We start from the raw sequence: 12,189 nt of genomic DNA, 5'->3' as shown, positions 1-12,189 counted from the left end.
CGCAGAAGCGTTCTAGTCTTCACCCCGGTAGTTTCCTAAAATTCACCTCCAATTTCACCTTTATTCTCAGTGTCTGGCTGTTTCTCCTTATACCGGATGGTTAACAGCAATCTGCTCATTTACATAGCTACATAAAGCTGACTCCTGAAATACTTCTCCAATTACCTTGTACATTGTCTTCGGGTACGTGTGTGTACACGGGTGCACGACACTTCAGTTTTCAGGCACTTAGAGCATAAATCTGCAGGGTCTACAGGAAAACTTAATTTATCGGTTGATTATCGTATAGCTGCCACCACGGGTTTTCTTTCCTTTTATCTGAAACATCTGGAGCTCGCTGTTGGTGAGATGGGAGTAGTTAACTGCTTGTAAATCAAACGTGCCAGAAGATTACAAATGCAGCCTGTCGTGTTTGGATGACAGCACAGTCCTGCAGCCTCACGGGATTCCTGCGCTTCCCATGAAAACGCAGCTTAAACTCCCTTCCCTCGGAGGTATTTTAGCATCACCTGCTGGCCACCGCACGTATAAACTCTCCGTGCGTAGGAGCAGAGTTAAGGGGATGATAGGAAGATTTTTTCCCCAGCACCCTATTGGAGGGGCGGGGAGGGCTTATCCTTGCTGCGATATATTTAATTATGCATGCTAATTCCAAGTTTCTGGATGATCAAGGATAAAGAACAATAATCTTAATCATTCAAATAAGTTATCTGTGAAGATGTCTCACGTACCTACTGTGGGCATATTTCTGGAAAGAATCCTTCAGAATGAATTGTGTTTCAGATACACAGCCTTTCTTTGTGAGGATTAGGCCTCCTCACCCGGATACCTTTGATATCTTCAAGCAGTTGTTTCTAAGCCTGCTAAAAAGGGGATGCTTCAGAGGGGGCCTTGCACAGGTGTCCCGAAAGGCTTACCAGCTGTGAGGCCGGCTGATTGCTGTTTCCTGGCTTCATGCTTTCAATAGCGTCAAGTCATCAGTTTTGAACAGTTCAGCACGAGTACAGTTTTGCTACTGCTGGCAAAAGGTTTACTCTGTCTTGCTTTCTTTTTTTCCACTTTCTCTGATCATATAGGATCAGGTCAGGATGATTTAGTTTTAATTTTCTCTTAATTTTGGAAAAATAATTGTTAGAGAAAACATTTTCTCTATTTTTCCCATCTTTCAATGACTATCTTTCGATTCGTTCGAAATTAACTATCGAACTGAGGTACTTGCAACCACAGAGCAACCTGGCTCAGCTACGACCGGAGGGAAGAAGCGAACGTGGTGACCTCCCAAGGCACTTGCACGGCCCAGCCTCTGCCTGCCCCAGCTGTAGCCGAAGCAGAAGAGCGAGAGGGAAGCTCGCCCATCACTGGCGTGCTATGAGGTGGGACACCCTCCGCTCCTGCCTGTTGTGCCCAAAAGGTCAGACCTCTTTTCTACATTTTTTCAAGTTTTTTTTCTGCAGGTTCTCACAAGGAGTCCTAAAGACTCCTCCCCTGGAAGCCGCTTGTCTCTGCTCGCCGCAGCAAGGCTAGCGAGACAGCAGAGAAGAAATGGATGCTTTCTGTCACCCTTTTCCTGCTGTCCCTAGGCTGCAGTGACAGCAGTGGGGCTAAATTACACAGTCAAGTGTGCTCTCCTGCGGCATGATGTCAGATCAGTGCAGTGCCGAGGCAGGTGGAGTGCGAGGCAAAGGGAAGCAGCAGGGGGCCTTAAATTTACTGCTTATCCCAGGAGGCTGGGTGATGGCAGTAGCTCTGGACAAAAACTGCAGAGAGGAAGAAAGGGGTTTCCTTCCCTTCAAGAGGGACAATGTCCAAACCTAGGGGGCAAAGCCCAAACAAAGAATTGCTTGATGTTACCAGGACAATGCTGCTTTGTCAAAACCAAGTGCTTTTCTGTCAGACTTCCACCAGTTTCAAGCAGGGATTTTTTTTGGTGGAGGAGTTTTCTTACATCCAGAACAGAATTTCTGAAGAGAGCAAGATGAACAGACAAATTTAGGGAGATTAGGAACGTGAGCCTAAATCCCCAGAGAACTTCTTGACCACTGGGTTATTTTGGGGTTAATGGGTCTCTCTTTCTGTCTTTGAAACAGCTTTGCAGACTGAGGTTTTTGAAGACAATTCCCATACAGAATAGGGTAGAACTTGAATCTCAGAGTTTTGTTGGACAGGAAGCCATTTCCAGGGCAATTTCATCACTGCTACTTAAGTGGGTTTTTTTGCTTGTTTGTTTTTTAACCAGCACTCCTCCTGTGTAAGCCATCCACTGTGTAATTTGATGCAGAAATATACGTCTGCATGCTGTAAGATGAGTCCCAGTGCCCAACATTCAGACAAATATCCAGTAGAAGCCCCTACAGACAGACATCGGCCATCGCTGTGTGACCATCGCTAGGGAGGGAAAATTGTAGCCCTGGACTCCTTCATGAAAACACTGCCGAAGGAAAAGGGGAGAAATAGAAAATGGAAATTGCAATAAAAACATCAGAGTTCTAAGGCTGCAAGTAGGTGATAGCAAATAAAAATATTCCCTCTTCAACTCCTGATCACCTTTGCACCTCACAGCCTGAGTAAATACAGAGAAGGCTGTGACACGACTAGGTCCTATACAGTGGGTTGCAGAAATTTGTAGCACTGAAAGATAGTTGGGGAAGAACAAATAAATGTGCTCTTAGAAAGTCTACAGAAGAGCTTAATTTACAGAAGTCAACCTCTAACAGAAAGTCTGAGCTGGCTGGAATGAAGGAAAAAGAATTGAAAAAAAAAATTGGGAAAAAATTGAAAGTGTAAGGTAATACAAAGCTTTAATTGTATTTAAAATCATTTTGGTGCAAAGAATTCATTGAAAGCTTTTGGTAAATATTAAGAATATCAAGGAATTGGGTGTTTTCAAAAAGTCACAATGCAGAAGCTGATACTAAAGAAGTTTGTTCTTGTTAATGGGATCAAAACCAGGGCAGAGCATAAGAAGAAAAGGAAAACTGCTGCCGTAACCCAATTTGGGTAAGGCCACCTTCTAGCGCAGAGCTGACCCTCCAGCACCTCCAGTCGCAGGCATGCTGTTACACAGCGATTGCTTCCTCGAATTACGGATCCTAGAAGACAGTGGGAAGCCGGAAATCATCCCCTTGGCCCCACCAAGCTCTGCATTTCTGTGAGCCTGTGATCTGATAACGTCTCAGGTTTTCACGATCCCTTTGGCCTTCTCTCTTTCAGTGCCCCCTTGGGTGCGATGCCAGCTGTTTTCCTGCTCTCACCGTCCCCACCAGCACTAAAACTCGGGGACTCCCTCACAGCAGGCTTGGTGCTCCTACCAGGTGTCACAGGTAGAGACACCGTTTTCAGTTCAGGGGCTGAACTAGAATTCTTGTGTCATCAGCCGTGGTTTATGTGGGTAACTGTTGTAGTAGCCTTCACTCACAGCAGCACTAAATATAAACCAGTGTTAAAATTTTTAAAAATATATTTAAAAAAAAAAGGAAAGCTGTGCTGCTGAAGGATTATCCAGGGCCCTGTCCACGCTGAAAGCACCGCATGACCTCCTTCACAAAGTGGTAGTCAAAGAAAACCACGCTGGCTGCATAGCAGTGCACACCCCCCTGGTGACGCTGGACGGCAGCCTCTTCCCAAAAATGCTGCTGCTGGGTGTTCCTCTTGAAGCCTGGATGGGTGTGTCTCTAGATTATCCTATTTTTTGAGGAATGCTTGCTGCCCCTATCGATGATAATGGCTTGCCACGTGATGTATGGTGTACATCTATCTGCTGGCAAAATTATTTGTAATTTTTACTTTCAGTTTAACATAGGTTTAATTGTCTCGATGTAAGCCTCTTGCACTAACACTAAGCTGCTTTTGTTTTTACTTTGGATCCAATAATTTTAATGTTTCCTCCATATGGCAGTGGGTTTTCAAAGGAAAAAAAAAACGTTTGAGGCAGAGTTGCTTGAATGGATTGAAATTAGGAAAGTGAAACTAAAATTAGGACTGAAACTAAAATAGGACTTCAGGCTAATGTGATGTATAGAGGGAACTTTTGAGTGATATATACTATATCAAACATTTGACAAACATGTTTGTGTCTTACGTTCAGCCCTTCTGTGTTTGCAGTGGGTTCTCTGGCTTCGGCAGCAGCTGGATAGGCAGCAATAGCTGCCACTAGGATGAATGCCAGAGACTAACAGTTATAAAACACATTTCAGTGATTTTAAACAATGAATTACACCTCCTTGTCAGAAGTATTTTTGTCAAGCGTAACTGGTCTGTGGGCTTAATCTGCAAGTGTAATGAGTGTTGTTAGCTGGGTTGCCTTTATATTCAGCTGGATTATTAGCACAGACAGAAACATGGATCAGTGATCCAGTTTTTTTTTTTTTTTTTAAAGTCCAGTTGGTATATTGGTAAATATTCTCCCTTTGAGCATGTTTAACCATTTGTTATGTTGGTAAAACCAGTGCTTTACCTGGAGTGTGAAATCTGGGTCCTCTTCCCGTTTTGGCTGTGAGGAGGTTACCACCCAGGCTGTGGAGCAGCACTGCCAAGGACGGCATCTCAGAGGTTATTTTCCTGGTAGATCTGCAGACTGAGATGTTTGTAAGGCCATCCCAAACTCACTGCGGTTCAAACGTACCGGGCTAGCCAGGATCTTGTGCTTAAACCAGCTGAATTTCACTGGCAAGCTGTGGGGTCAATTGCGTGATCTTTTTTCTCAAGTCACTCGGCAGTTCAGCAGGTTCTCGACTAGCAGTAGGTCATTTATAGGCGTGAACCCACCTGAAACTGAGTCTCTGCGTTGCTTTAGTTAAAGCACAAGTCTGTTTTCACTGTAAAGAAGCCCTGTGGTATAGGAGGATGGCTAGCTGGCACGTTTCTGCACCTGATAGCATTCCGCTACTTGCATTTATGTTGTTGGTCACTCCACGGCTGGGCTCTAAGGTAGGACGTTTTTCAATCCTTGGATAACCCAAAATAGCCGGAATTGTAGTGAACAGATTCCCTTCACATCAAAACTGTATCACACTTGCCAAATCCTTTTCTTTTCTTTATAAAAATGAGAAAATGACCTCATTAAAGTGAGATGTTAGCCTTTCGATATTCAGTGGCCTCTGAAAAACTGTTCTATTTTGAAATATGCTGCTTTCTGGCATGACGGAAGTCAACAGCATCTAAATGATGTTTCAGAGATTATATTCAGGATATCAACTGTACTTACAATGATTATTCCTACCTCTTGATTCTGGCAAACTTACTGGCTGAGAAAATCTTAGTAAAAATCAGGCAAGGCTCTATTTCCTGGTTTTGGGGTTGGGTGTGGTTTTTTTTTTTTTGGTTGATTTGTTTGTTTTTCCCTTTGGCATTGAAAGCATGAAATACTGCAGCCTTTTACGTTAGGACTCAGAATTGTGAAAAATTATGGAAAGTCTGTGAGAATTGTGGGTAGGCTAGATTGAACTTCTCTAAGCCTTCTTTAAGTGTTTCTTTCGTTTATGATGACAAAGTGGAGTATAACTTCTGAAACTAGCAGTAAGCTAATCCAAACTGCTAGTACCACAGGGCTAAATTATAAAGGACTTTAATAAAATTAATGAGAAGTAACAGCTGCATTGTACAGACCTTTCAGATTCGGATTAGATAAACATTGGATGCTCCTTGAACATTGCCCCACAGAGAGTAGCGTGGGGAAGTTGGTTCATCAAAGCACACCAGCTTTTTTCTAGGTATTTTTACCCCTGGTTCTTTGAACACAACTGCAGCAGCTCTCTCAGAGCTGTGCTGAAAGGCTGCCGAAGGTCTGTCATTTCATCCACGTGGCTTCGGGTGCCACTTTCTGGAACACGAAGGTTTCCAGTTCCCCTCTGGGCACAACCATCGTTGCGTCTTCCTTACATGCAACTCGTGCTTGCTCCCAAAGTGATGCCTTTGTGGATACCTTGTGCCAGCTCCATTCAATGTGCCCTTCTGCGTGGGGTTTCATAAGCTTCTTACAAACCATCTCCTCATATGTCCAGGGGCTGCAAAGATGCAGAAAGTGGACCCAAAACCAGATATGACCTGCTGAGACGTCCGTGGAAGAGAAATCTCCAGCACAGGCACAATGGCAGACAGAGTCTTATTTGCTTGATGTGGAAGTGTCTGCACGTCCCTTCAGAAATACCCAAACTATGCTGTTATGTACAATAGGGACCTGAGCCATCAACAATGGGATGTTCAAAAAAAATCCTAAAACTGGAATTAGAAACAATTTTTTAAATCTGATATTCAGTATAACTGAAATTGGGTGCTAATGCTTTCCGCCTCAGGAAAAGATGTGCTGTTCTATGTACCAGCCAGTGAATACCGTATGTTTTAGAGACATTTTTTTCATCTCAACACTTCAATGCTGAAATTTTACTTTTCCTAGTGGTTCACTTGGAACAAGTGTCAACCAGAGTTCAGCTCTCCATTATACAGAGGGAGCTTTAAAGACAATGATCCGTGGCAGACACGTAAACAAAACCAAGGGGCTCTGCCTTTTAAACCCACCCCATTTCCCTCCCCCTTCCACCCAGTAAACAGCTTCTGGCTGCAGATTTGGTCCTTTATAGAAGAGATTTTTAAGATCCCAGCTGACCTGTCCAGCAGCCTGGTAATCCTCAAATCATCTGCTTGCCATCCTAATGTGGAGATGTCACTGAAAAGGCTTGTTGACAACCTTCTGTTGCATTAGAGGTAGGTCTGTAAAACTGCGACCGTCGTAGTCAGTTAAACTTTACACATGGCTGGATAAAACTTCCCTTTCTGACAAATTCAGAAAGACTGCTGACAGGAGAAAATTGCATGGAAAAATACATGTTTTCCAGTTCGCTTCGGGTTAGATTAAGTTGATGGTGATTCATATAACATCTTGTGACCTCTAAAAATATTTAAGTTAGTATTTCACAAGTCTGAATGTCCTTTCCATGCACATTCTCATACGCTGTGTTTTAAAGCATCTAAACACCGTATTTTATATTAGCATGAAGTAAAACTATTTTAATACATAATAGATTTACTCCAGTTATTTAGTTTTTTACATTTTCACTAAAAGTTACTATTTTATTCTCAGGCCTTAACAAGGACTCGTATGGCAAAAAAAAACAATAATCAAATACATTAATGTCTCCCAGGCTGTGATATTATCAGCGTCTACGAATCCTTCAATCAATTTTTCTGTCCAGTAATAAATACTAATCTCAGCTAAACTGTTTTGTTACATATACAGCAGGGTCTGATCCCAAACAACTCCTTAATCCACTATTTTAATAATAGTCTATGGATTAAAGGATCTATACTGTACACTGACACAATGTATTGCGTTGAGGATCTATAGACGGACACTTCTGGGCCATTTTTAATGGCATACACACCATCACAGTATTACGGTGTCAACAGCCTGCAGATTATCTACTGGGTTGCAAACTGCAGCAAATCAAGTTTAATGAACCTCCTTCAAGGTGAAAACGCTATTAAATGAAATAAAACTGTAGGGCATATAAATACCAACAAGCGTTTACATCTAATCTGCTGCGAGGTACACAGAATGTTTTGAGTTTTGAAATGCGTCAAAATAACGACGTTAAAAAGGGGAGTCTGCTTTCTTGTCCCCCTCATCTGCACGTGCGTCGCACTTCCCTCCTCCCATCCTGGAGCATGGGGATGTGCAAGGAATGAAAAAGGAAATGGGCACTGAAACCACGTCACTTCTTGAAAGGCAAGCACACACACCCCCCCCCGCCCCCACGCAAACTCTCTTATGAGCTGTTTTCCACTTGTTTCCCCTTCCCTCCCACCAGTTTCTCCCAGAGAGCGCACAGAGCACAGGGTGTGCGCCACTTCCCAGCATGAAAACATTTGACTTTTCTGAATTCCAGTGGTTCCAGGCAGACACATTTCGGTAATCTTCCCCCAAAGTTGCGCAGTACACAGCATTATCTGAACCGGATGGCAACGCACATTCGGTGTGATATCCTCTTGATGTTTGAAGGTAGCCCTCCCACACTCGATACCTTTCCTCTAGCATTTTCTTTGATTTATCGCTGGGCCTGCTCTAGTAGCCTCTACTCCCTGTAGCTTCAACTCAACTACTGGCCCTTCGTTCTTTCCAGATGTTTCTCCCTTTTTTAACTTTCCTCTCCCCCCTGTTGGTGGTGTCACGCACCGATTCCATCCCTTGCGTCTCCAAGAGCTTCTTCATCCCACAGCCCTTCAAAACGGTGGTGAATACAGACGTGCCCTGTGGCGAGAGGTTCCCCAGCTGCCGGTGCCCGTACACATTTTGGAGCCGGTGGGTGGCGTCGCTCTGTGGGTGCTGTGGCCCTGAGAGGGGACAGGTCCCAGCCAGCCACGCAGGCAGGGAGCAGCCTTCGTGGCTGTGCACGCGGTGCTACTGCGATTTCTTCTCAGAAAGAGCAGCCAGGCATTGGGACGGGCTGCCCAGGGAGGCGGTGGAGTCACCGTCTCTGGGGGTGTTCAAGGAGAGGTGGGGAAGGGAAGGGATAAGAGCAGGGAGTATTTACCTTTTCTTAGGGGTTTCCTGTGAGCTGGGGAGGATCCACAGGCACGAGGCTGTGGACTTCCCCTGGGTCCGCAGGCTGGCAGCAGCTGGGGCTCTCTCCCAAGCGGAGAAAGCGTCTGCCTGAGGTGTGCTTTGGGGCTGCTGAGGAAGGGAAGCTGGGGTGTTTGGGGCCCTGCCAGACAGCAGGGAAAGGGTTGTTTTGTTGTGGTGGGTTTTTTTTGTTGTTTTTTTTTTTGGACAAAATGATCCCTTTCTGCATGCCAGGGCTCTTCAATCCGTTTCCACCCAAATCCACTTTCCATCATGTTAAATGGCTCTGGATGACATGCTGTATGTGGTTTTATGGTGGATAAACCTGGATAAAGTGGAGACACTGGGCGCTGCAGGGATGTGGCACACGCTGCAACTCTGTCAACGTAACGGCGCAAAGAAGAGACCTGGGAAAATTCAATTTTCACCCATGAAAACTAGTTGGCGTTTGTTGGCTTCTTTCTCTTCTTACATCAGTAAAGTTCTGGGGGGCCTGGCTCAATATCCTTTCTCTCCCTTCCCTTGCCCTTGCATAGCCACGATATTGTTATCACCTTTTCTGCTATCACCTCCTGTTACCACCTGGGCAGAAGAAGCTGCCCAGGCCAAGCCAACCCCATAATTCCTCCAGAAAAGCCAGTGAGGCCCCGCCAGGCGGGACAAGGGCCAGCACTCCCACCAACACTCCAGGCTAGGGCCGCAGCCGTGTTCTCACTGCAGAGATGCCCTGACCGTGCCGGCCACCAAAACGTCCTCCTGTCGGAGCGAGGCACGGGCACCTCTGCGAGATCGGCACTGACAGGTATTCGTTTCCCACTTGTCCACAATGAGCTGAGGAGGAGAGGACGACCCTTTGTGTTCACAACACCAAGAAGAAGGCACACCATTCCTCGATGGTTACGATTGTCTTTTCCCTCCTGAAAATCAGAGTAAATGAGTGTCAAGAGGACACTGACGTGCAATAGCTTCAGGCAGCAGCACGGGTCTTTTTTCTACTTGGACTCCACACAGGGTCCAATAAAAGATTATTTATTTTTATCAGTGGGGCTCATTAATAGTTCTACGGTGCTTCTGTTCTACAATGCTTCTTTTTCCCTTTTTTTTGTGCAAAAATACCTGCTTCAGCCACTAATCATACCATTACTTTATCACTAATAAATTAGAAAATGGGTGTAGAATAATGACAACCATCTCTCCTTCTGGAACATTTCTGTTTTGCTCTTTCATAGCTACTTCATGCTTTCAACATCTCAGAAGATACTAGGACCACCATTACAAAAAGGTGTTGGAAATACAGTGTCATGGTTTTGGCTGGGACAGTGTTGGTTTTATTTTATTTTTATTTTTATTTATTATTTTTTTTTTCATAGGGGCTCACACAATGCTATATTTTGGATTTTTGATGAAAAATGCTAAAGGCCTTTCAGCAGTGCATTCTATGAGCCGTCCTATATGCATAACTGTTTTCTCTTGGAGAAGCTGCAGGATTGCCCTCTCTGGTTAATTTCTCTGTGTAGTTACCACACGTTCAGCTGAAACACTTGTGCAGAAGAGGTTTGGGAAGGAGATAGATACAAAACCACTGGCACTGGCAGAAGTACCCTAATACCGACTGCCAGCCTCAGCTGCACTCAGGGACACTTTATTTCATGTATTCTTCATGTACTTACAGCCCCAGGGTCTTTCCCAAACTTGCCCCCAGAAGTACTACTTCTGTCGGGCCCACATCCCCATAAGAACTTGGATGCCTAACTCTGGAGGATGTCGGTGGGGGTAGGCTCACAAATACCTTCTGAGCACCTTGGACAACATTGCAACCCATTGCCTAATCCAATTCATGGAAAAGAGCATCTTTAAGAGGCTTCCAACTTCTAAAGGGCAAGACAGGTGAATAGTACTGTTCGCAGAATACTGAATGAAAAAGGAGGTAATGAGATTTAACTGTTTCTGTGACCATTCACAAGTCTGAGGGGCACGTCAATTGGAAATGAGCAGGCCAGGCTTCTCCAGGCCTTCTGACACTGGTTTATGCAAAACCCACATGCTGGTGCTGGAAGGAGGGTGCTGGGACTTCTGATGAAAGCTGCTGGCTTGTACACCTGGGAGGCCTAGAGCTGGAAAGGGAAAAGAGGAGAGAAAGGAAGGGCATCCCCTGCCCATCTCCATGGCGGTAAGACAGGCTCTCCTCCAGCACCTCGTGCCATATCTCCCATCGAGAGGAAAGCTTCCCCAGGGAGGTGAGATCGGCTGGAGGAGAGGGAGCAGTGAGGGAGGCGTTAGCTATGGATGGAGAAGGAAGAGCCTCTGCCACTCACACCTTGCTGGGCCTCCACTGACCTGATGCCGAAAAGGGTTAAAGCTGTCGTGCAACTGGTGGCATCAGGAAATGTTTTGCTGTTGTCACCTTGTGTCGGATCCGAGTGGTATCACCCCTGACTAGCACAGGAGGTGACAGAGGGGATGGAAGTTGAGCGCAGGTCGCTTTCATGCTTCAGCACAGCTCTTGAAAACAGCACATTGCATTTGGCTAGGAGGGGAAATTCACACTTGCTGGCATTGCTTCCCCAGCAAGCTGATGTTAAGCCAGATGAGAAAATCTCTGCACAGATGAAAAAAAAAAAAAACAAAAGCAATTTGGGTGTCAGGGAAAGAACCAAGCTGTATGGTGAAACTGAATGATGCTGGAAAATAAAAAGGCTGCTCCATGAGTTCAAGAAGCATTTGGACAATGCTCTCAGACACATGGTCTGATTTTCTGGGTGGTCCTTTGGGGGACCCAGGAGTTGGACTTGATGATCCTTGCAGGTCCCTTCCAACTCGGGATATTCTTATGATTCTATGATTCTATGAGCTGGGTGACAGACTGGGTGACTGGTGACTGGGTGACTGACTGGGTGACTGGGTGACTGACTGACTGACTGACTGGGCAACTGACTGAGTGACTGGGTGACTGACTGACTGACTGACTGAGTGACAGACTGGGTGACCAGGTGACTGATTGGGAAACTGGGTGACTGACTGACTGACTGACTGGGTGACTGACTAGGTGACCGACTGGGTGACCGGGTGACTGACTGGGTGACTGACTGGGTGACTTCATGACTGGGTAACTGACTGAGTGACTGACTGGGTGACCGACTGACTGACTGGGTGACTGTGCGACAGACTGGGTGACGGACTGGGCAACGGGCTGACTGATTGGGTGACTGTGTGACTGACTGACTGACTGACTGGGCCAGCGAAGCTCGGCCCCTGCTCAGCCCCCTCCTGCTCCCAGGCATTGCCCCGCTCGTTGAAGGGCGGGAGCAGCCGGAGCCTCCCTCCCAACGGCCAGTAACGGCCGCTAACGGCCAGTAACGGCCACGCGGCGCGCCCCGCCCCCACCATGACGCCCGCCCCCCGCCCCGCCCCGCCCCGCCCCTCCCCTCCGTCCCCGGCACGTGGGGGGCGTCCCCCCGCCGCCCACGTGGCGCTGGCCGCGCCCCCTCCCGCCTCCTCCCGCTCCTCCCGACCAATCACCGCGCCGCGGCGGCGCTCGGCGGCCAATGGGCGGCGGCGGGGCGGGGCGAGGCGGCGATGGCGGCGGTTGCGGCGGTTGCGGCGGCGGCGGCGAGGCGGGCGGTGCGGCGGCGGCT

The 12,189-nt window shown here is 46.6% G+C and overlaps 1 protein-coding gene and 1 long non-coding RNA gene across 3 annotated transcripts in view; one reads left to right on the top strand and one right to left on the bottom strand.

Moving 5' to 3' along the window:
* Nucleotides 1-6,892: 6,892 nt before the first annotated feature.
* Nucleotides 6,893-8,614, bottom strand: LOC121063391. The gene is made up of 3 exons (XR_005815964.1): nt 8,526-8,614; nt 8,168-8,325; nt 6,893-7,652 (listed from the first exon to the last, which is right to left on the bottom strand). It is a non-coding gene; the product is annotated as an uncharacterized LOC121063391 (long non-coding RNA).
* A 3,503-nt stretch (nt 8,615-12,117) lies between these two features.
* The window catches only part of CLYBL (citramalyl-CoA lyase), a 159,917-nt gene continuing 159,845 nt past the window's right edge, over nt 12,118-12,189 (top strand). The window contains exon 1 of one of the 2 annotated variants that reach the window (XM_040538070.1): nt 12,118-12,189. In XM_040538070.1, the coding sequence (XP_040394004.1) occupies nt 12,131-12,189 (59 nt within the window). In that variant the 5' untranslated portion in view covers nt 12,118-12,130. The other variant, XM_040538080.1, reaches the window with a different exon arrangement.

Source organism: Cygnus olor, chromosome 1 (genome assembly GCF_009769625.2).
Source record: "Cygnus olor isolate bCygOlo1 chromosome 1, bCygOlo1.pri.v2, whole genome shotgun sequence".
Lineage (NCBI taxonomy): Eukaryota > Metazoa > Chordata > Aves > Anseriformes > Anatidae > Cygnus > Cygnus olor.
Note: the sequence above shows the minus strand (reverse complement) of the source record. Positions and strands in the feature narration are given on the sequence as shown.